The sequence below is a fragment of the Balaenoptera physalus genome (assembly GCF_965194825.1).
Source record: "Balaenoptera physalus genome assembly, chromosome: 4".
Lineage (NCBI taxonomy): Eukaryota > Metazoa > Chordata > Mammalia > Artiodactyla > Balaenopteridae > Balaenoptera > Balaenoptera physalus.
The window spans coordinates 105,798,014-105,823,469 of NC_138891.1; the positions used below are offsets into that span (position 1 = coordinate 105,798,014).

General features: G+C 36.3%; 1 protein-coding gene and 1 long non-coding RNA gene across 2 annotated transcripts in view; one reads left to right on the forward strand and one right to left on the reverse strand.

Moving 5' to 3' along the window:
* Positions 1-24,055, forward strand: part of LOC309660211 — a 385,318-nt gene extending 361,263 nt beyond the window's left edge. The window contains exon 2 of the long non-coding RNA XR_014263274.1: positions 23,285-24,055. This is a non-coding gene — a long non-coding RNA (uncharacterized lncRNA). The remainder of the gene's footprint in view (positions 1-23,284) is intronic.
* Positions 417-13,950, reverse strand: HTR1F (5-hydroxytryptamine receptor 1F). The gene has a single exon (XM_082459426.1). It carries the CDS (start codon positions 5,797-5,799, stop codon positions 4,702-4,704), a length of 1,098 nt encoding a protein of 365 aa, XP_082315552.1. The 5' UTR covers positions 5,800-13,950; the 3' UTR covers positions 417-4,701.
* Positions 24,056-25,456: the final 1,401 nt, after the last annotated feature.

Here is a 25,456-nt window from a genome sequence, read left to right on the forward strand (position 1 = left end):
TATGAATTCACAAGGCCATGAAAAATGATCACAATGCCATACAAAAATATTACTTTGTTCATGACAGAAATATTAACTTGCCTTTGGAAATATTTTCTGGCAAAATAAAGGTCTGAATATAATCATTTGAGTTTTTAGGAGGGTATTAGAGACACATTTTCTTTCTTTCTTTTTTTAAATTTATTTAATTTATTTATTTTTGGCTGCATTGGGTCTTCGTTGCTGCACGTGGGCTTTCTCTAGTTGCAGCGAGCGGGGGCTACTCTTCTTCGTGGTGTGCGGACTTCTCATTGCGGTGGCTTCTCTTGTTGCGGAGCACGGGCTCTAGGCACGTGGTCTTCAGTAGTTGTGGCTCGTGGGCTCTAGAGCACAGGCTCAGTAGTTGTGGCGCATGGGCTTAGTTGCTCCGTGGCATGAGGGATCTTCCCGGACCAGGGCTTGAACCCGTGTCCCCTACACTGGCAGGTGGATTCTTAACCACTGCGCCACGAGGGAAGCCCAGAGACACATTTTCTGAAACAATTTAATGTGGACACATTTTGAATTGTGCAGGATTATTTTTGAAGGACTTTAGAATATATTAAGGAAAAATCCTTCAAGTTTCCTTTCCTGCAATACAGTAAACCTGATTTTCTGACTGCAAGTCAAAAAAAATCTTGTGTAAATTCATGAGGAAGCTCTTCACTCCTTGAGGTAGAGAAAAGCATGTCAGCAGGAAGCAAATAACCACTCTCACTTTTCATGATATTTGGTGGAGCAAGTCAGCACATGTCCTGTTAACTGGCTTCCAATTTTTCTCTATTTCTTTTTGACACAAAGCTCTTGATAAAGAGGGGCAAGCTTAAGTTTGAGCCTGAGAATATGGGGATTATGCTTTGCTAAGGAATTTTAAAATTCGGAGCTGTTAGAATAATTTGGAAGTGAGTCCCAAAGAAGCTTTTCTTCACTTGGAAGCGGGGAACTTGTGTAACCTGGAGCACAGGGAGGGGGTTGAGGTGGGAGCGGGGGTGAATCAAGTTCACCAGAAAAATGAAAGGAAGATTGGTTTTGGAGATTCAAATGGAAATTCATCCTACTTAAGGGCTGACCCATCAACTGCCATTACCTGGATAAACTGTTTATGCTATGGATTTGACCCTGGGGGTCTATTGTGAAATGAAACAAAACAAACAAAAAATTAGGGTGGAGAATCCATATTCCCCACCCAACCCTATAAAAAAGACCATATTTCATAAACAGAAGTGAATTTTCAAACATGATTTGTACATAGCTATGCCAAATGATAGATGTATTGGACTGAATTTAGTATTCAGTAGTTTGACATCCTATCTTTTCTTTGGTGTTTTGACCTTGTCATTTACACATCCTTCATTTGAAAATACTTAGAAGAAGCAGAGCAAAAACAAACCCTCCACTTAACTTTTCTGGTGCTGGTCTATTTAAAATTGTAGCAGGAAGTTAACCTTCATTATCTAATATTTAACCACTTTCTATGATATTTATATATTTTCTTCTACCTTATCAGTTAAATATATGCATTATTATATTGTTACATTTGTTATGGATGTGAAAATTTATTTTCTTCAGTAGAAATCTTCAGCTTTTAGTAACTTGGAAAAATTTCATTGAGAGAATAAATCTTAGGTATTCAGAGAAGCATATCATGTTATATGCAATCTGTTCTTCATAAATTTTTTTAACAGTCCAAATTACAGATTATTAGCCCCTACATTCCTACCCTTTAAAGCTATTAAAGAGAAATCACTCATATCAGTTCATGAGGAATGGCATGATCTGTATCTTCAGCATGTGGGGAAAACACATAGACGAAGTGATAATTACAGTAATGTGTTGCGACCCCCCTTGGATTAAAAAAATGCTTTAAACACAAAGAAATAATAAACTTGATTCTCCAGAGAGCTCTGAAGGAGAATCTGACTTGCCTGTCACTTAGAGTATTATTTTCCTAGATTTGAGCTTCAGTCCAACTCAGAGTAGAGGGTAGTGTGTACGTTTGGGTGAGCCTCACCTTGCTTGAGAATTCTTCCTTTGGGTTGATGGGCTGTGTCTCTTAGAGTTCTCCAATATAAATATATACATTCCTGAGGTGAGTGTAAAAAATTAATTTAACAGATTATTTTAACTTTAGCAAGGCCTTTGGGTAAATAAATCACAGAATCAAATTTTGGTGAGAAGGAGAAAGAGAAATAAGCAGAGAATGATAGGGTCTCAAACACGCTTTGGACTGTCAACACAGCACACGGGCCCTGGGAAATAAAGAGAAGAGGACAAAAGAAGTGGCAGGAGCCTTAGATACATCTCATCTACTTGTTGGTTTTGCTTGGACCAGACTGCTCAGGAAGTGCCTGTGAGCTCTGATATGTCTTTATGTGCTTAGCGTACCCAAAAGAGAAGTCATCATTGCACCAATAGGTCCCTTCTCTTGAGTTCCTCATTTCAGTTGAGAACTAGTTATCTTAGTGACTCATGTCTTTCTGTCTGTCTGCCTGCGTATTAACATATTTGCTATAACCTGCAGATTCTACCTCCACAATACTTCTCATCTATTTCTTCCTTTACATTCCCATTGCCAGAATCAAGTTCAGGACTTTATCACCTCTTGCCCAGATTAATAATTGCTTTCTAACAAGAAGTTATTATGTCCATTACTCTCTCTGCTCAAATCCACTCAGATTTTTTTTCTAGAATTGCCCTAAACTTGTAATATTTCTGCTAAAAAGCATCAGTGACCCCCTCATTGACAGACAGCAACCAAATTGACTATAGACTTCTTTTTCTGACATTGAGTCAGCCACAATAATGGCTAGTTTCTCTTTTAAGCTCTTCTGTCATTCTAAATAGCTGCCAAACTCATTGCTATTTTATGATCATGTCCCATCAGATGCTTGCAGGATGCAGTCTGAAATCTTTATGTTGCCACCACCTGAAGTATGCTCTCCCAAATCTCTTGCTCAAATGCTGTTCATTAAATATCCATTTTAGATACATTCTTTACAAAAATTTCCTGATTTTTCTCAACTACATGTGATCAGATTTTCCTTTGAATCATCAGAAAAATGTAAACAACCTCCATGCTGATCTTTGTTTTTTCTTTTCTATTATAGTGTTCATATTTTTGTTGTTTGTTTCACCTTTTAGATTGTAAACATGTTAAAGGAAGAAACAGTATTTTATTATTTCCCGTATCTTCTATACATCTTCTATACATTGAGAGTACATCTCAATGCCTTATATAAAATTAAAGTTCTGTAAATATTTGTTAGATTGAGAGTAATGTGTCATTGATACCTAAAAAAATTGATGTAATGTACTCTTAAGCACCCCCCTGGGAAAGAATATTTAGAATACACATGAAGGTACAGCTTAGAATAAAAGGGAATGTATTGTTTTTTCAAATGATTTTGGTTGATGGTAGGATTAAAAGGTGGTATATGACCTTGCTGGTTCAAATGAAATGAAATCTTCTCAGAAGCATGGTTCTTTTGTTTTCAAATCCCTATATAAATATGGTAGATAAACTTATGAAATTACTTTGGCTCACTGAACTTGTGGAGTGACTAATTGGGAGACATATACATATATAATATATATAATTAGTATAATATTCATCTTTGCTTATTCATTTCTATCAGTTGGAAAACTAGAGATTTTTTTGAAGTCAGTGAAAAGTCTAAGAATTCCTACCACATTCTCTCTAATAAAAGGGAAATAGCTGCTGAAGTACAAAGTATCACAGACTTTTTAGTTAGCAACTAAGCTTATTAACATTAACAGAAATGAAATATATCTTATATTTTTTAAAAAGTCAGGCATATAATATCTATGGCAAGTAATGTAGGGTACTTAGTGCCTTAAATTTGATTCCTAAACATGGCAAAATTAGAACACCACCCCCAGACCCTCCCTGAGTTATTTCTACTAGGGTAAGGCTTTGATTTCAAATGTTGATAATATATGATTAAGAAAATATTCTTCTAGGAATTCATATTAAACAAAAAGAATATGGTAAATATGCACAAGTTCAGTATCCAGAATTACTTTGCAGTACCTAGCTCATTTTATGATTACTCCTTACTGTCTAAATACAAAGACAGTATCAACCTCTGACTTTTATGTTTCCTCTGGTCACACTAAATAAGAGTCTTTTTTTTTTAGCTCCTTCCCCCTCTTGTTTTGCCTAGGGTAAGCTGGAGAGGGGACAAGAGTGGTTAGGTAGGAGAAATGTGTGCTTTGTGGTGAATTTTATCTTGTCTATAAAATAATAGAATCATATAATAAAACAATAAGATTATGTAGAAATTATGGATGGAGGTATGTTGTTAATTGAAAATTCTTCTGTAGTTGTTATAAGATATAAACCTGAAAAATCACTGTTAATAATAATATATATATATATTTCCAGTTAGTTTTTAGGGACATTGCATAGGCAAAATATTGTTTATAAACAATAAATTATTTTCTAATTTCACATACTCTAGAATAATGGCCAAAAAAAAGCCTTTAAATCAACACATTTTATATGTATGTTGCTATTAAAATATATATTAATATCATTCTAGCAGCTTTAATTTATGTCCTTGTAATGTTTTATTTATGTCCTTAAATGTTTTATTCTTTATTATTCATTTAGTTACTTCACCTCAAAAGAACCCCAATCTTTTCATAATAAACTTCTTTAAGCTAACATCGACATCGCACAAGTTTTTGGAATGCTTTCTTGAAGTCTTCATTAAAGATTGTATAAATCAGTGGGTTTATAAGGGAATTGAGATATCCAAGCCATGTCAAAAAATTTGACATTTCTTCAGAAATTTTACACTTTTCACAGACATTAACAACCAATTCTTTTACAAAAAATGGAAGCCAACATATTACAAATGCACCCAAGATTAATCCCAGGGTAGTGGCTGCTTTGCGTTCTCTTGTGCCTGAGATCTTTTGCCTTCTCCAAGATCTCTCATGCTTGAATTCAGACCTGGGGCTTTTCACTGTGCTATGAATTTTATCAAAGTCCGTTGATGGATCAGATAAAGACTTTTCTAGCATGTACGGTGTGGAGACCAGTCTAATGCTTTTCTCACCACTCCCCAAAAGGTGACCATTCAGTTCTTCCTTGGCAATCCTACTTGCTTGTCTCTTGTGGTATAACGTCTTTGCTGCTTTATATATTTTGTAGTAGAGGATCAAAATCAATGTTAATGGGATGTAGAAAGCTCCAAATGTTGAGTAAATAGTGGAAACAATGTTGTCGTGTTTGATGATGCACTCATCCTCTCGGCTAGTTCCTTGGTGCCTCCAGAATAGAGGAGGCATAGAGATAAAAATAGATATAATCCAAACTATGGTAATCATAATGCCAGCATGCTTGGGAGTCCTTTTCCTGGCATACTCAACAGCATCTGTGATTGCCCGGTACCGATCCAAAGCTATAGCAGAGAGATGCAAGATGGAGCAAGTGCAGCACGTGATGTCAACGCTCAGCCAGATGTCACAGACCACTTGCCCCATAATCCAGCTCTCTCTCACAATATACACAATGCTGAAAGGCATCACCAGGACAGCTACAAGAAAATCTGTGACTGCAAGGGAGCAAATTAAGTAGTTGGCTGGGTGGTGTAGTTTTCGGGTCACAATAATTGCAGCGATCACAAGTGAGTTAATGGTCGTCGTCATCAGTGCCAGCCCAGAGAGAATGAAGGACACCAGAATTTTGGATGGCATTCTGTCGAACAGTTCTTCCGATGTCAAGTTTTGATCAGATGAGTTTAAGAAATCCATTTTTTGTTTGATTTAAAAGATTAGTATAGCTGAAAAAATGGACACCTGTAACAAAGGAGAGGAAACACAGTTCAGAGAAGGCTTCAAAGATTTTTCTCTTCCTTTCAGAATAATTTTTTTTTAAGTATACATGTATCTTCTTCCAGAATAGTCTATGGATTAAAAACATGGAGTTCAGATAGCAGATTTTCTTTTTCTTCATTTAAGAAATACAATAAGAACAGTAAAAAACAATAACTTTAAAAACATTTTCTTAAAATAGGGCTCAAATAAAATAATTTTTATGCATAAAATAACCTATCACTAAAATCTCTACTATTATAAAAGTGTTTAAAACCTATATTAATATTAGCTATGTTTTTCTCTTTGTCTACAGCAGAAAAAGTTTAAAAGCACATGCCATTAGTATATATTTGTGCATTATATAATGTAATATAAGAAAATATCATTTTAAAGGCAGTATTCAAAATCATAAACAATTTTGTACTTAAAGTTACACTGGGAACATTTTCATTGGGCTTGTGGAGACTAAAGGAACTTTCAACGTATTTTATGTCAGGATAGAAAGGTTATAAAAAGAAAAATAAACAAAATTAAAATATTTTTAGTGTATTTCTTGCATTCCATGATCATTTTATGAAATTAGGAAAATGTCAGAGTGTTTAGTAGTCTTTGTGGATATAATTAGTTAGTTTGGTTTAAAAAGACGAAGTAAAACTAGTTGGAACTGAATAACCATACAACACTGCCCATAATTATAATGACATATATGACTGAAATAAACCACTGAATGAGGTGAACCTTGCCAGTAAGAACAGCTCATAACATCACACACCCTGAAATGGAAATTATCCTTTACAAGACTCCATCGTAATGACCATGTAACCTTACTTTTGAGAGGGAACCCTCCAAACGTGGCTTATAATTTTTACTTCAGTCCATGCTATTACTTAATTGCAAGTCAAATATGAGCAATTAGAGTGTAATTAAATAAGATTAATCGTTTTTATAAATAGTTTTAATTTTCCAAATCAGCACTTTTCCCTTTCTTTAATAATTCTTTAGTAGCTACCTACATCTTTGGAAGAGACAGAGGAAAAGATGGAAACCTGAAACTTTATTCTCAGTTATAGTTATAACTATTATTGTACCTCTATATTCCTTGAATTATTTTTACTTTAAAGTGGTTATGTTTTACTAATTGGAACTGATAGAACAATAATTTTAAATACTTGATATTTTTTATATCAAGTGCTTCTTATGAAGTGTGTGTGGATACATATAAGATTATGTATATATATATTATAAAAACTTGGAGTGCAGCATATTTAATATCCTACTTGTGTTTGTTACCAGTACTAAATTTAATTTTTATTTTCTCATATTCATTGAAGGCAGGTGCTGATGGCCTGCTCCTAAGCAAACAGAGTGGCAGAAGAAATCTGAATACATGAGACCCATAAAACAAATAGTCCCGTATGTAACTGAAAAGGAGTTGTATATCTAAGTTATTTATATCAACACTTACCCATTTGTAAAGGGCAACTAAGACAACTTCAGATAAAGAATGGAGGCTACAATCTCCTTAGAGATTCTAAACCAGTGGTTTTGGAACTCTGCCTCAGAGTCACCAGGAGGGCTCGTTAAAACACAGATTATTGGGTCCCAGTCTCTGGAGTTTGAGATTCAGTAAATCTGGGGCAGGGCCTTCAAAACTGCATTTCTAACAAGATCCCACATGATGCTGATGCTGTTTGTCCAAGGAGTCAGGTTTCTGGCGGGTAATCAATACGGTTCTTCCTCAGCTCTTTGTCTAATCCTTTCACCGCTATAGCCTTTATGAGTTCCTCTCATAAATGTCAGAGAGCAGCTCTGACATTTCTGCTGTACAACTTTCTCAGCACCTCTCTTTCTCACATTCTTATTTCTTGGAGCTTTTCAAATAAATGATCTTCCTTTAGCTTTTCTTCCGATGCCTCCCTATTTTTTTTTCCAACTTTTTATTATGAGAATTTTCAAACACAAAGTAGAATAATGCAGTACACATCCATGTGCCCTTTACAGAACTTCATCAATTGTCATCATTTTGCTAATCTTGCAGAAACAAGTGTTAATTATAATGAGAGATAAAACAGGATTCAAACTTTGTGGAAAAGAGTAAAATATACTTTTTACCAGCAGTCAAATGGTGAAAGTGGGCAGAATCATTGCATGGTGCAACATGGTAAAATAAATAGAGGGTTAAGGTCCTTAACAGAAGGATGCATCCTGCATGAAAGGAGGTGGGACATATTTTATAAGCCCCTCTTCATACTGTAGGAAGACTCAGGACCACAGCCTATCTCTTTTTTTTTAGATTATGAAGTTAAAGAGAACAGCAAAATCATTTTGGTGTAGCAGCAAATCAATGGATTATGTTGCTTATAGGCAATCTCTTCTAAAATATTCCTCTGAAACTGAGAAGCTGAAGAAGGCTGATGAATCACCTATTTTAAACTGTAATTTTTGCTTTTCATGTATGTTTAAACCTAAAACCTCTCTTTTAATAAGCCGCTACTGAAATATTCATTTGTGGAATAATTCTAGCAAGTTTTTAATGCAAATATTCAATAGTTTCTATAAAGAACTCTGTTTCTTTTTCCTGCTACAGTCCCTTCTTATCAAAATTGCTAATGTGTTGTGTTACTTAGGCCTGCCAGTACTGGGTAAGTTAAAAGGAAGAGGGCAGGGAGAATTCTGTCTTTGCTGCCATCTGGCTTTTCTTCCCCTTCAAAACAAGGTCTCTTTTAATCTATGTAAAATTTTCCTTTAGGTTTTTTCCACTTAAGCCGAATATCTTTGAGCCATTTTTTTTTTTTAACATCTTTACTGGAGTATAATTGCTTTACAATGTTGTGCTAGTTCCTGCTGTGGACCTAGAGTCTGTCATACAGAGTGAAGTAAGTCAGAAAGAGAAAAACAAATACCGTATGCTAACACACATATATGGAATCTAAAAAAAAAAAAAAAGGTTCTGATGAACCTAGGGGCAGGACAGGAATAAAGATGCAGATGTAGAGAATGGACTTGAGGACACGGGGAGCGGGAAGGGTAAGCTGAGACGAAGTGAGAGAATGGCATGGACATATATACACTATCAAATGTAAAACAGATAGTTAGTGGGAAGCAGCTGCATAGCACAGGTAGACCAGCTCGGTGCTTTGTGACCACCTAGAGGGCTGGGAGGGAGACGCAAGAGGGAGGGTGTATGGGGATGTATGTATACATATAGCTGATTCACTTTGTTATACAGCAGAAACTACATTGTAAAGCAATTATACTCCCTGACTATTTTTAATCCTGACTTTGTGCAGCTCTTGGACCCCCTGCTCTAGACATGTTGACTCGCCTTCTAGAAGGTGAATTATTTGATTAACTGATTTCTCTAAGTATCACACTGTAGCATTTAAATTAGGCTCAATAAAATGGTACTTAATGCTAAGGGAAAAAACCAAAATGTGTCATATAAATTCTACTGCATTTTACAAGAAATTTTTCCATTATTAACTTTAGAAAGTTAATTAATCTTCTGAAAATTGTTTTTGTAGAAAACAAAGAAAATAGGAAAACAAATGCAGCCAATCACAATTGGGTTCCTTTTTCTTTTTTGTCTTATTTTCCCTGCCACTTAATTAGAATTTCAATAAACCATCTACCTTCATTAATTCAGACATGGCCTCTAATCAGATTCATTCTTACTCCTTTACATCTTAGGTTCCCACAGTGAGTCCTCATGGTGCTAGGGACCACTTCTGGGTTACTAGACATAGACTATGTCACACACATTCTCCTCAAACTATATTCTGTATTTTGAATTTCCTGGGAAATAGTCAGGATTATTCTGTAATTAGAGCCTGTAGTCCTATCATTTATGTGTAGCCTTCTTGATAATAACAAAGAGAGAAAAACTTCCCCAGGCTTAACTCAGCATGAATATTTGCCAATGTATTGATTCAGCCACGTGGTGCATTTTACTTCTCTGCTTACACATAGTTTTTAAAATCTAATGTTGATTTATATTCAGATGTCTGATCTTGATGTCCAACTGTATTGTTCTCATTCAGGTTAAACTACAAGCTCATTGGGGCATAGCTTAATTTACTTTATATTGTAAATAACCTGGGGGGGGGTCATACACAAATAGTTTTAATAATAATACTGTAGAGAGGAAAGAAAGCAAAATTCAATTCTATCAGGACCTCGTAAGAACCCATAACTTGGCTGCTCCAATTAGAATGATAATAATATTTATCTTTTCTGAGTGTTTAATTCTGAAGGAACTATGCTAAGTGCTTCGCATATGTTAATCCATTTAATCCTCACTGCTAACCTATGAGGTAGGTACAGTTATTATCTCCCATTTCATAGGTAAGAAAACTGAGGTATAGAGATTTAATGAAGTCCTTTGCAATGAAACATAACCAATGGTTGGTGGAACAAACCCATTCCTTTAATCACCATTTTACTGTCTATGAGGTATTTATTACTTTACTTATAACTCTGTTCTAGTCATGAGATCTATAAAGTACTTTTTCTGTAAAATAAAGATTGTTATAGAGTAATAAGTATATTCAAATGGAGGCAAATATCCAATAGATTGAACTGCTTATTTCTTTTTTTTAAATGGAAAAATAATATTTATTAAACCCTTCCAAAGCTGTTAAAGAATAAAATATATACCAGATGTGAAAGTCCTTTTAAAAAACAATACAGAAAGAATACATAATGTTTGCTTCAGTTATGATTACATCTCATACAGTAATAAGGTCTTTGTTTTGTGTGGTTTCACATTCTTGTGAAGTAGGAAGGGTAGGCATTTGTGTCCCCATTTAGCAGATGTAGAAACTGAGGCTCAGGAAGCCTAAGATCCACAATTGATAGGTGATAGAGGAGACCTTGCCTTCTGAGTCCTCGTGGCCTGATTCTCCCTCCCAGCTGCTTATTTCTTGCTGGGAATGTTTAAGTTAGGGACCAGGTCTAAACGTATAAATTGTGTAAATGTGCAAAATGTGTAAGGATGTGTTCACAGTGTTTTCAAATTTCTTTACTGCCTTTCCAACTCTGAGTCTTCCCTTCTGTTCTTATTCTATTTCTTTATCCCATTTATTCCTTTAAGAACTATTCATTGAGTGCTATTTATGGGCTAATTAACCTGCTAGGTCTAAAAGATACCAAAAAAACAAACAAGCAAACAAACTTATCCCCATTCAAGACAAAACAGCAAAACAACACATTGTTCTTGTCTTTAAGAAACTGCCATAGTAGTGAAACAGCTAAATACTTAATTATAATACAATAATACAATGCAATAAGGGCATTATAGAGGTTTGTATAAAGTGTCCTAGGAATACTGGTGAGGGAGAACTAATCGTACCATGGTGAAACAGTGAAAACCTCTCCAGGCTGAAGTTGAAGTATGAGCAAATTAAGAGGCATATAAATGCAGGATGCATTCAGACATGTGAATTAGTTCAGTGTGGATAGTGCAAAGGCATATTAGCATAAAGTAAGGGATGAAAGTTAACTGAGGAAGACAAAAAAGGGACTGGCATGATATGATAAAGAAACTAGATTTTATTTTACATGCAATCAGAATATTTCAAAATGTTTAAGAAGGTAAGTGAAAGGATAAGATCTACGTTTTGGCATAGTAACGTGCACAGGTAGGGTGATACGGCTTGAAGAGAGTGGTGCCACTTCTCTAGGGAGAAGGCATAAGAAAGATTACACAGCACTCTTAAGAATGTAGCTGAAATTAGAACTTTATAAGGTCATTGGAATAAAATTGGCCTAGGTTTTTGTTACCCTCCATCAGGGATCCAAAATTATGGATTATATGTCCCAGAGAAAAAGCTAATTAAATTGACTCAGGAGTGGATCAGGAATGGGATGCAAAGTGGGGTCAAAGGCCAAGAGAAGATAGTGGCGGTGCTGGATCAATGCTAGTTTCAGAAAAGACCAGAACAGGCCAGGGAGGGCAATTCTACGAAGACACAGACCAGGGTCTTAATGAGTTTCAGGAGCAGGTGTAATGTAGGCTCAGGTAATGTGTGAGGATGAAAAAAGGAGAGACTGCAGTTACTTTCAAAGCCTGGGATTGCAGAGTTTCAAACTTAACAAGTGATACCAGGGCTAGGGTATGGAAATGTTAAGAATTGCTCTAACTCCTTCAGACCAGTGACGACCTGCTTACAGAGAGCCTTGTGGATCCTTACAAAAACTTCACAGCACTTCTAAAGTCAACAAAAAATTGCTCACATTTTCCATGTATGTGTATAAATTTCCTCTTCTATATTTCTTTATCCCTGCCTGCTGGGATTTGATCTCTAAGTCTCTTGAATTCTGGTTCTTGATATACTCTGCTCAGACTTGTCAACTCAACTTTCTTTCTGACACTGAATACTCACTCCTTCCCACCACTTCTTGCTTCAACTCTGCCCATATTCAATTTAGGTGATGTGCCTGTGATTCCCAGATGTCTGGCCTAGTCGCACTCTCAGCCTGCAGATTAAGATTACCTTTTCTTTAGTTTGTCTGCTGGATCCAATAACTCCTGTTTCTCTCATACTCAAAATACATTCACCTTCTTTCCTGGCTACCCCAAATTCATCCAGTCATGGCACCAGTCTTGAAGTCCATAATCTCATGTTTTGCCTGAGGTCAAGAAGCACATGAGTCTCCTTTAGGCTGCAGTGCCTCTTGATTCAGAGACCTGTGACCTAAAAAGACAAGTTATCTATCCCCCAATCCCCAATATGTAATAGTAAGTCAGGGACAGGATAATGGCAATAGACATCCCCCTTCAAAAATATGAGGAAACGCATAGTGGCCACTGATCTGAAATCCAATCAGACAAGTCAGAGTGCTCTACTCTGAGGGTTAGAAATGCACCTTCATTAAGCCTACTTTGGCTCTCTAGGTTCCCCAATTCACTGTACTTTGTGGATCTTGAATCCCTTCTCTGGGCTCTTGACTCTGCTCTCAGAGAGGGCCTGTCTTTTCTATGAGAAGTAGTCTGGGTTTACAGTTAAGCAGACTTCTCGGCTTGCTTTCTGCCTATAGAAAATCTTTTCATTTCTATCTCTTTCCCCTTTGATCCAAGTTACTATAAACCTCTTCTAAACTTTGTGTTTCCCTGTGAATCTGTCTGGAATTCACTATGTGCCCCAACGTGCCAAATGCGTAACTTTTCAAGACATCCTTCTCTCTACCTTGTACAGAATGTGAGGGCTGTGGCAGGACACTAAGATTCTTAGAAGCCTTTCTGTCTAGCTGAGGGGTGCTACTAAGCACTCCCTTAAATCTTTCAGAGCCTTAATAAAGGATTTTATAGCCATACCCTTGCTCTGTCCTTTACCCTCAGGTCATATTTACTTTAAAAATCTTTTGCTACCTGGATAGATCAGTGATATGAAATAGCTTTGTTTTTTTATCTGCAAGTCCTGGCCCTTAAATATTTCTTCTAAATTTTGCTTGCAAACTTTAATTCCACTCTTTCTTTCAACACTACATTATACACAGCTAAGAAACTGTCAATTGGCACTTTAAACATTCTGCCTGGAAATCCTCTTGGCCAGATCCTCAAGTTCATCAAACACATTTTATCTTTCAATTACTGGAGACCTCACTTTTACAAATTGTTTTGCTACTACAAAAAGTGGGTTGCCCTCTTTCTAGTCTCTAAAATAGCTTCATCACCTCCTTTCTAGCCTCCACTCAAAGTTTGTTCACTCACTCTTTTTCAGTCTCTGTCTGCTACCTGGTCCCAAAGCCAATGTCATGTGTATTGATGTGGAGTTGACAAGAATGGACTGTGCTGGATTGTTTGTTGTCAATCTGGCATCATTATGAGCTCCCAATCCCTGCAATGTAAAGAAGTAGGGAACTGTATTTCCCAGAACGCCCTTCTCTAAAGAGTCTGGTTTTGGCGTTTGATAACAAGAGGAATTCCCACGAGGTTTGGGAGGCAGAAGAAGAGGGGAGCTGATGATTTTCTGAAGGTGGCTGCAGCCAGATGAATGTGCAGACATTGACAGTAGCTTCTGTGTGCTCTTGGAAATAGTCGTTGGGAATTTTCTCAAATGTTTTTGAGAACTACAACAGTTTCCCAGCAAGCCTTTGAGAACTATCTACTTTGGGGCTTTAGGCTGAGGTGCTTCACTGTCTGCTTCTTTAACTTTAGGCAGCAACTGGATTGATTTAAAATCTGACTTTCCTGACCTTTTCCCCTTAGCAATTACCATGTACAATTAGCAATTGTACAATGTACAGTTACCATGAATGAGGAATGATGTGGTACTCGCCCAATATTTGAGTTAAAATAGAAAACGGATAATATGTTAGCAGGCTGGAGAAGAAAATTTTGAAAGAACATGTTCAGGATCTTTCCCTCCTCTGGCCTAACATTCCCTCTTCTTGAGCATTCAGTAAGGCAAATAGTTCACTCCATAGTGACACTGGAAATGATAATGTCTTATGTATGTGGTTATCACCAGGAACTAAATAAAGAATCTGGAAATTCTGTACCCTTACAGGAAACTTACTGAAAAGTTGAGGTTTAGCCGTATGCTAGATGTGAAGAATATTTTTTTTAAAATCCTTTCTCAAGTTAGTTAATTATTAATAATCTAGTAAATATCTTAATCTAGATATTTAATTTTTTATTCTTTTTTAAAATTTTTATTTATTTTATTATTTTATTTTATTGATTTATTGTTTCTGGCTGTGTTGGGTCTTCGTTGCTGCACACAGGTTTTTCTCTGGTTGTGGCGAGCAGGGGCTACTCTTCGTTGCGGTGCACGGGCTTCTCACTGCGGTGGCTTCTCTTGTTGCGGAGCACAGGCTCTAGGCACGTGGGCTTCAGTAGTTGTGGCACGTGGGCTCAGTAGTTGTGGCTCATGGGCTCTCGAGTGCAGGCTCAGTAGTTGTGGTGCATGGGCTTAGCTGCTCCGCGGCCTGCAGGATCTTCCCGGACCAGGGATCAAACCTGTGTCCCCTGCACTGACAGGTGGATTCTTAACCACTGCACCACCAGGGAAGCCCTAATTTTTTATTCTTAATCTAGAATAAAATATTGGATTGGACAAATTCTATCTCAAAATTTGGGGCAACAATATCTAAGTTTACCTAAACGTGAATAAAAATGTCATGGTAAATTATTTGGAAAAAAAAATCACATACTTAAGTTGTGTTAAACTCAATGAAAGCTATTGTTATAAGGTTAGAAGAGATCTAATTTTAGTGATGATATTTGATTTAACAACTTCAATTTTTGTTGATGCATAATAACTAGCTGAACAAGCTAAGCTGGGAAGGTTTAAGCAATTTCAAGCATAACAATCTCTTTTTTTCTTTTTTTACTTTTTGTTGTTGTTTAACCAGCATTTGAAAGGCATTAGACTGTTACTTATACTTTACGCAAATGTAACTAATGGAACTAAAAGGCATTTCACTTGATCGTGATATATGTGCTTCCCTTTTATTTTATTTTATTTTGGTTAATATGTTAAATTGGAAGTATTTCTCCTCCTCTTCTTTCATCTTTAATCCACGTTCTCCCTTTTGGCCCCTTAAGCTTTATAAAGTACATCTTTACAGCTGGTAGGTTTAGTAAGTACCAGCTGATTAACTGAATATCATAAATAAAACAAATGATTAATACTGACATTTATTGGGCACCATTGGCTTGGTAGGGCTGGTAAATGAAGCAGAAATCTAGTAACATAGTGTGAATGCTTAATTGCTGTCAGTTGAAATTGTGTAGTTGATTTGTCATCTTTAACTAATGATATTATAGAATGTTCAGCACTGGAACACAAGGCAGATGTTATATAGCCATGATTTGGAGCTCTGCTCAAGTGCAATCTGGTCTTCCAGTCTGCTGGTTAACCAAGGCTATCAACTAAAATATGAAAAAAACCCTTAACTTTTAAACTTGGGTAAGACAGGCAGTGACTGAGACATATTTAACCTAAATATTCACTGGCTTTATATAAAGTACAAAGTAGCCATGATTTTAAATAAGATGGATATCTATTTTTATTTTATTTTGTTGGATTTACTTAATGCTGTAGAATATAGTATCTTGCTTGTCACTCTTTTACACAGTAAATTATCCTAGACTGCCAAGGTACAAATTGAAGCACAAAGTAAGATTAAGACAGTAATATCTTGAGATTCAGCCCCAAGATAATTATAAAAAATCTGTCTATATCTGAATGACAAGAAAGGAGAACTACTCATGTACTTTGGCTTAACATGTTTTTCCATCTGAGAATATTGAAATTCTACTACCAAATAATTTTTCTCTTCTTCAAGATTTTTAAGCTAGGTTTTTATAACTTAAAAAAACAAGTTCTCATTCAGTAGCTTCAATTACTTCTACCTTTTTAAAACTATGGCGACTACTATCTTAGTAGCTATTATTATCTCTAGATTAAAAATATTTTAATACATGTACTTGGAACTAATAAAGTAATGTGTTTTAGAGAAAATTATTAAAAAATTCTAGAGAGTGGGTTGGATATTTCAGAAATGACATGGTTCAATGATATGATTTATATATTACCTATTGTGATTTAACATAGACAAATCTGAACTGTCACCTGAATGGAATAACAAAATATCAGAGAATGCAATGGTTGAACCTCCTGATTGGTCCCCTAAGTTCTGAGCATCAATCAATAAATATTTATTATTTTAATAAAACAGAATTAATTTAATCTATGTGTGTTAACCTACTCTGTGAATGTAGAAAGTCACAGAAAATTGTAACCTTTGACAAAATAAAAGAATATCTACTCAAAAAATAAATAATAAAATAAATATACATTAAGCAACACAGTGTGTGTTAGGTTCTACATGTGATACATATGCATAAAAGATGCAATTCATGCCATCAAGGAGTATATTATTTATCAGTAGTTGGGGAAAAGAGACATACACCTATTCAGCAAATATTTATTTAGTTTCAGCATTGTAGTTGGCATTCTGGACATAAAAATGAATATGTCATAAAACATTTTTTCAAAGATCTCACTACCAGGTTATATGAATCACTGTACTATAATAAGATGATAAGCGCATTATAGTAGTCACTAAAAAAATTTGCAAACCTTTTCTTTTCTATAATAGTAGTGATATTAACAGCCATATTTGTTGGATATTTAATATTTTAAAATATTGAAATGTTTCTCTACCAGTCAGTAAATAAAATATTAAAAATTATAATAAGCAGTAAATCTAATAATATACATTCTAAAATAATCTCATTAATCCAAGTCAATCAAGAAAACTATTGAAAAACTGCCCTCTTATTTTACTGAAAATTGATAATAGAGATATTGAATATGGAAAAATCTCAGGCAGAGTTTTGAATATCATTGCTAACAGTTCAGCGGTAGTTGAGGGAGGTTCTGCGTGATGAACAACATTGTTACTGTTAAGAAATCTTCTTGAGATTATGAGTTCTGCAAAGATGTCCATTGGTGCCACTGAGGTGGGTGATAGGCCTGTGTGTTGTTTCTGCATGGCAGCTGGTTTCCTTCGTTGGCTGCTGAGGAGATGGAGGTGGTAGCAGGGGCAGGAGCAATTGCTGCCCTGCTGCTCTAGAGCTGTCCAGCATGCCGAGGTGGCATAGGTGGCATTGTTGTCATCGAGACCTGTCTCTGGGTCCAGGTCATGTGGGATTCTGACATCTAGGTTCCCATTTGGTTCCCCTACCCACACTACATCTTTGTGATTAGTCCCTTTGTAAATAAATTCTTTTTGAATTATCCTAATTTGAATGTGCTATTTCCTGTTGGGAACCTGACTGATAATAAAAGTCATAATTCCCTGGCAATGACTGTAACTAACAATGATCAGTTTGGTACTGGGCCTGTCTCCAAAGACAAGTGAATCCAAAGACAAGGGAGTTTCCAGAAAGGGGATTTTTTGTTTTTTCAATTTTATTTTTTAACTAGCCACATGTGAGTATTTAAGCTTGGATCTCTTGAAATGCCTTTGCCACCACATAAAGCCCGAGAATGAAGCCAGTACTTATAACCTGAAATGTACTATGTGATACATACATTTAGTAAGTGTATTAAAAAAGAAGCCATGATTATTCACATGAGGTTGCAGCATTACTGCCTGGGACTTAGGGGAAGAAAAGCCCTTACACTGGAGTTTAAGATTTGAAGATTAAATTTATTGGGTCAACAGATGTTTGGGGGGAGTAGGCGGCAGAGAAGGTTTTTTCAGAGAAGAAATATCAGGAAGAGTATGGTAGGGAAATAATTTGAATGGGTATTATAGTTGAGGCTGAAAAATCAGACAGGAAGTAAGAGCTTTATATATACCACAATCCGGGAGGTCATAGAGAGCCACTGGAGAATGGGCAGCAGGATAGGCAAAGATTAGAGGTCATGATAAGAGATCATTAAGTAGTTTAGGTGAGAGACAATCAGTCACCAGCTAAGGAATGAAACAGGAGGATGGGGAGAGATAAATCCCTTTTTAATATATGACAAGATTTGACAGTTTATTTGGTTTGGGAGGAGGTGAAGCTTGAAGAAGAAGAAGGAGCCTAGAGTGACTGCTATGTTCTGTGATGGGCAACCAGTTGGATGATGATGGAACACAGGAAAAGGAAGTTTGAGAGGCATGGAAAAGGATAGGCTCATGGTGAAAGTAATGGATAGTTTCAAACACATTGAGGCTAACATATGGGACAGCCTATATGGAGTTGTCTAGAAGGCAGACCTGGACTGGAAATTTAATTTATAATTCACACATTAGTTGAAACCCTGTGCATCTATAAAATCACCAGGGATTGGTGAAGACAACACATCAAAGAATGAATGGAAGATGAAGAAAGGGAGAAAGTCAGTGTGAAGTAAAGAAAACATAAAATTTAGAAACTTTATGAAAGGCAAAAAATATATGAAAACTCCAAGTTGAGAAATTTGATTTCTTTTTTTTAACACAAAGATACTTTTGTATACTTATGCAGCAAGGAAGCTAAAGTTCTCAGGCAAAGTAAAAAGCTTCACTGGCATTTATTTGTTTATTATGGCCTTCCTCATTAGAATGTAAGCTATGTAATAGGAAAGAGGCTTTAATCTCTGGGCCTGGAACAAAATTTGTCTCAAAAGTCACTCAAAAAATATTTGATGAATGAAGAATGAATGAATGAATGAATGAAAAATACTCTGTGTTAATTGAGAGTGAAGGAAAGCATGCACTCTTACATGCTGCTGACATAAATTGATCCAACCCCATGGAGACAATATGGAAATAATCTCTGATACAATCATTCTATTTCTAAGAATTTATCCTGTAAATATTTTCCACGTGTGAGAAGTAAATATGAACATCAATACAGATAAATTATTGTATGTATATCCTTCAATGAACAAAGAAGCTCTTTATATTCTGATATGAAAAGATTTCCAAAACATATTTTAAAGTTACAAACCAGAGTGTAGAAAAGTATGGATAGTATATTACTATTCCTGTAACATAAAGAATATTTATAAATACATATGCTTATTTGTACATAGAATATCTCCAGAAGTATACACAGGCAACTGGTAACTGCCCGGATGAAAATAGAGGTATTTTCCCCCTTAAATACTGTTGAAGATTGAAATTGAAACTAAGATTGTTGATAGCCCCAAACAGTCATCATCCACAAATTCCTTTATGATCAGTGACACGCCCACAGCTTAGAAGAAAACAACAGAGAGAAGCTACCCTTTAGCCTGTTACTTTTTTTGTTTTAAAGTACTTAGGTGAATTAACAGGGTATTGGCACTGTGTCACCACACCCTTCAGAACACATGTGCCATCTTTCTTACTCAAATACTTGTATAATCTGTGCACTGTCAAAGATGTCTTTGCTCGAGTATTTTTGAAAGAAATACAGAAACCGATGGTGAAAACTGTGGTTGTCTCCAGGGAATAGAAATGTGTGTCTAGTGAAACAGGGTTTGGAAAGAGATTCTAAAATTTTACACTCATTATACATTTGTAACCTGTTTTTTTAAAAGGAATAAACTAAAAAACTAACAACGCAAACAAAGTCATTGAGCACATTAGTTTGTGTCAAACACTTTCATAAGTACTTTGTATGGTGTTATCTGAGACCAGGAGGAAGGAGATAAACGAAAGGAATAAGTCTGTAGCTAGTGAACATGTGAGCTTGTATGTATTGGGGAAGCGGGTGGAAATGGCAGAAACCTGGAGGTTTTCACGTGTCATAGACTCTGTTGTTTCTTTGAATAGCTGAGGGGGAGGAGGCAGGGATCATGAAAAGTATGATGAGCATTTGGCACAGTTGCTATAGAGAGTAGGAAAGGAGGTGAGCAAAGGCAAATAAAAGAATTCTGTGAATTCTTTAAAGCAGTATAGGCATCAGTCTTTACTACAGTGCTGTTTTTCTTCAAGAATGCTCAGTAGCCCTGGTATAAGAGTGGAAAATGAACATTGTTAGGTTATATATCTTGCTGTGGGAGAACAAAGTAGCAAGGAAGTTGAGGATAATGGGAGAAAAGTAGCTAAAATCAAATGGTAAATGAAGACACCCATTGGGAAATTAGATTCTCCCTTAGCCCATGATTTTCTGTTGCTCAGCACCCAGTCTCAGAAGGTAGGCTCCCAGAGTAAAATTCTTTCAGAAAGCCTCCAGCTAGCTCTTCCCTGAGTGGCCCTCACTCACTCAGGGCAACATCTGCAAACATCTAGCACATTCTCTAGCTTTTCCACTAGCTCAGTGATTCTTTTTTTTTTTTTAAACATCTTTATTGAAGTATAATTGCCTTACAATGGTGTGTTAGCTTCTGCTTTATAACAAAGTGAATCAGTTATACACATACAATATGTTCCCATATCTCTTCCCTCTTGCATCTCCCTCCCTCCCACCCTCCCCATCCCACCCCTCTAGGTGGTCACAAAGCACCGAGTTGATCTCCCTGTGCTATGTGGCTGCTTCCCACTAGCTATCTATTTTACATTTGGTAGTGTATATATGTCCATGCCACTCTCTTACCCTGTCACATCTCACCCCACCCCCTCCCCATATCCTCAAGTCCATTCTCTAGTAGGTCTGTGTCTTTATTCCCGTCTTGCCACTAGGTTCTTCATGGTTTTTTTTTTTTTTTTCCTTAGATTCCGTATATATGTGTCAGCATACTGTATTTGTTTTTCTCTTTCTGACTTACTTCACTCTGTATGACAGACTCTAACTCCATCCACCTCATTACAAATATCTCCATTTCATTTCTTTTTATGGCTGAGTAATATTCCATTGTATATATGTGCCACATCTTCTTTATCCATTCATCTGTCGATGGACATTTAGGTTGCTTCCATGTCCTGGCTATTGTAAATAGAGCTGCAATGAACATTTTGGTACATGACTCTTTTTGAACTATGGTTTTCTCAGGGTATATGCCCAGTAGTGGGATTGCTGGGTCGTATGGTAGTTCTATTTGTAGTTTTTTAAGGAACCTCCATACTGTTCTCCATAGTGGCTGTATCAATTTACATTCCCACCAACAGTGCAAGAGTGTTCCCTTTCCTCCACACCCTCTCCAGCATTTATTGTTTCTAGAGTTTTTGATGATGGCCATTCTGATCGGTGTGAGATAATATCTCATTGTAGTTTTGATTTGCATTTCTCTAATGATTAATGATGTTGAGCATTCTTTCATGTGTCTGTTGGCAATCTGTATATCTTCTTTGGAGAAATGTCTATTTAGGTCTTCTGCTCATTTTTGGATTGGGTTGTTCGTTTTTTTGTTATTGAGCTGCATGAGCTGCTTGTAAATCTTGGAGATTAATCCTTTGTCAGTTGCTTCATTTGCAAATAAGTGGTGCTGGGAAAATTGGACAGATACATGTAAAAGTATGAAATTAGAACACTCCCTGACACCATGCACAAAAATAAACTCAAAATGGATTAAAGACCTAAGTGTGAGGCCAGACACTGTCAAACTCTTAGAGGAAAACATAGGCAGAACACTCTATGACATACATCACAGCAAGATTCTTTTTGACCCAGCTCCCAGAGAAATGGAAATAAGAACACAAATAAACAAATGGGACCTAATGAAACTTAAAAGCTTTTGCACAGCAAAGGAAACCATAAACAAGACCAAAAGACAACCCTCAGAATCAGTGATTCTTTAGTTGCCATTCCCGGTCCAGCAGCATGAGCGTCAGCTGGGAACTTTTTGAAATGCAAATTCTTCTTCCTTCCCTGACACTGAATCGGAAACTTTGGGAGTGGAGCCCAGCGACCTGTGCATCTGTGCATTAACAAACTCCTGGGAGGATCCTGAGGCTAACAAACCTCCTGAGGATTCCGGTGCAGGCTCAAGTTAGCACCAGCTGCTTTAGCCTGAAATAGCCTTACCTGAGAGGACCACTTGGCTAATTAACTCTATCACTTCCTTCTAGTCTTGGCTCAAAATTCCTATCACTCTACTTAATATTTCAATCCGCCTTTACCTCTCTTCCTCTTTATGGTACCCCTTCCTCATCTTCCTAATCTGCTTTAATTTTTCTTTTTTCCTTAGCACGTATGATCTTCTATATTATATACTTATTTATGGTGAAAGTTTTTGTCTATCTCTACCCACTAGGATGTAATTGATTTGAATGTGGGGATCTTTGTTTTGTTCATTGATATATTCCAAGTTCCCAGAACAGTGCCTGATGTCTAGTAGGAGCTCAATAAAGATTTGTCAAATGAATTTTTGTCCATTGTCTCAAGAAAGAGCCATTCCCAAAGCAGCCACCTTTGCTGGGTTTGTGGAGAAGTAGTTTGTGAATAGTCTCCACCCTTAGGCTGTTCCAGGTGTGGGTCACCCACCAGTCCCTGCTGCCCAGACTCCAGGAGTCATACATCAGGCTGTTTGAGCAGTCTCACTGAAGCTCCGCTCTCTCAGTTTGAGGTGAGGTGGAAGCACAAACCACCCTCACCTCCAGACACACGTCATCATAGGAAAGGCGGTAACTCTCACAAATCTGTAACTTTCTCCAAAGATCATCCTCACCCTCTTTTCCAATGCCTACCCTCTTCAATTTCAACTCTGTCATAATATTGAGCTGGTGAAGGCCTAAGAGATACAAAACTTAGTTTTCCCCTGCTCCTTTCTCAGTCCTGAATAGGGCATGGGTCCATATAGCATCTTGTATTGGAATATGGGGTAGTTGGTACTTATTTTCTTAGGGTGTCAGCCAAAATCAGAATGTTCAGTTTTTATTACATGCTACATGGTCTGCTTGCTTGGCTTTTGCAGTTCATTCTTTTTATTGAGGCAAAGTGAGCCTTTAAAACCATAACTAGATGATTTTATTCTGCTCTTTAAAATTCTTCAATGACTTTTCTTTTTGTGTGTGATTTATTTATTTTTTAATATCTTTATTGGAGTATCATTGCTTTACAATGGTGTGTTAGTTTCTACTTTATAACAAAGTGAGTCAGCTATACATATACATATATCCCCATATCTCCTCCCTCTTGCCTCTCCCTCCCACTCGCCTGATCCCACCCCTCCAGGTGGTCACAGAGCACTGAGCTGATCTCCCTGTGCTATGCCTCAGTGACTTTTCATTGTACTTAGAATAAAGTCTGGATCCTTAACCATGCTCTTCAAGACCCTTCATGAATTGGTCCTTGTCCGCCTTTTCAGTCTTCTATGGTATCACTCTCCTATATACTCACTATTCTTGTAGCCACACAGGCCTTCTTAGTTTTGCTACTCCATAAATTCAAACTCCCTTCTAAATTAGGGCCTTTGGACTTGCTGTTCCCTCTGTTTGGAAGATTTTCCCCTAGAAAACTTGCTCTTGTCCACATTAAAGTTTCAGACTCTATCGTATCATTTTTCTTCATAATATTTATCGCTATTGGAAATTCTTATGTTTCTTACTTGTGTGTGATCTGCTTCCCCCACTAGAATTTAAGATTCATGAAAGCAAGGCTCTAGACTTTTTGGCTCAATGCTGTAACTTCAGTGCCAGGAACAATATCTAATATGTAAGCTTTCAATAAATACTTTTGACAAACATTTTATTGCGTGCTTCCTAGGTGCCAGGCTGTGTATTACTAGCACAATTTTGATAAAAAAAATTTAGTCCCTGCCCTTAAGAAACTTTCAGAGTATGAAAAAGATAAGAAAAAGAGCCAAATTTTCATGTTGTATGATATGTGTTATATAAGAGCAAAGTGTTAGGGCTTCTATGGAGGCAGAGAACGAATCCAGTGTGGCAGAGAGTCTGGCTAACCAGAGAGTGTAAGGCAGAATTTTAGAATGCAGAGGCTGTTTCCTGACTTCTAAAGTAAAGCCAAATGAAGGATGAAAAGAGCTAGGGGCAGAGGGAAGGAGGTGGTTGGGTAATAAAGAAGGATGATGACCTTGTATCTCATTTCTGGTGTCTCTACACTGTCTGAAGAGCTTGATGTTGATATGAGAGCCCACTCAGACTTGTCTTCCAGACTCTGTCCACTTCTGTCACTGCTTATTTTGTATATATACATATTTCCACACATCTAAACTATAATAGCCTTTCTAAAACAACATTTATTTGTATCATGTGATGGTATTCTACTGTGATAGAACACCTATAATAACACTCAAGAAACTAAATGTATCCAAAATTTCTATTTATTCTTAGATTGTTTCCAGCACAGTTGATTATTGAAGTATTGATCTTTTTTCTCAAAACTGGTTTAAAAACCATAAACATCAGTACTATGAACAAAAGAGTTAAATAAATGTCATTTAACCCATTTCTATTTAAAGTTTATTACTAGTAAGATAGACTTAGGTTAATGTTTTTGTTGCCTGTACTGTCTTTCTTTCCCGTTTTTAAAATTGAAGTTTAGTTAATTTACAATGTTGTGTTAGTTTCAAGTGTACAACAAAGTGACTCCGTTATATACACACACACTATATATATTGTGTGTATATTCTTTTTTTAAGATTCTTTCCATTATAGATTATTGCCACATATTGAGTATAGTTCCCTGTGCTACACAGTAGATCCTTGTTGTTTATCTATTTTATATACAGTAGTTTGTATATGTTAATCCCAAACTTCATTGCCTCTACTGTTAATAGGAGTTTTCAAGGTTGGTGAATCAAGTAGATAATTCTGGAAGCAAACTCCATTTGTAGGTTCAGCAAGCAAAATAATTAGTAAAGAGTGTATGAGTTATTGTATTTGAAAGATTTTCTAAGCCTTGTCAAAACAAAGTCATCATTTTATGTCATGAGTTTTAAAAAGTACTAACATAATCTAATAATCAATAAGTATTTATTTTATTCTTAGATCACTAATGAAGTTGTTTTTTTGCCATTTGGGTTGAGTCAGTTGAGTCATCAACTTAAAATTAGGCATTTACCATTTTCTTTCAGATGTCAATTGTCAAAAAATGATGAAATTACAGTGCAAAAGATGTCCATGTGACAGACCATTATTTTTCATTATTTTAAGCTAAAGTTTAATAGGTGGTAGAAATCAAACACCATATTTAGCAATCAATTTTCTCCTTTGGAAAGAAAAAGCTCACAAAAATGGAAGAAAGATTGATTTAGGAGTTAATTATGCAACAGTTCTGATACCC

What these genes read in the sequence shown, in the direction of transcription:
- HTR1F (XM_082459426.1), bottom strand. Translation starts at nt 5,799, where the DNA reads ATGGATTTCTTAAACTCATCTGATCAAAACTTGACATCGGAAGAACTG.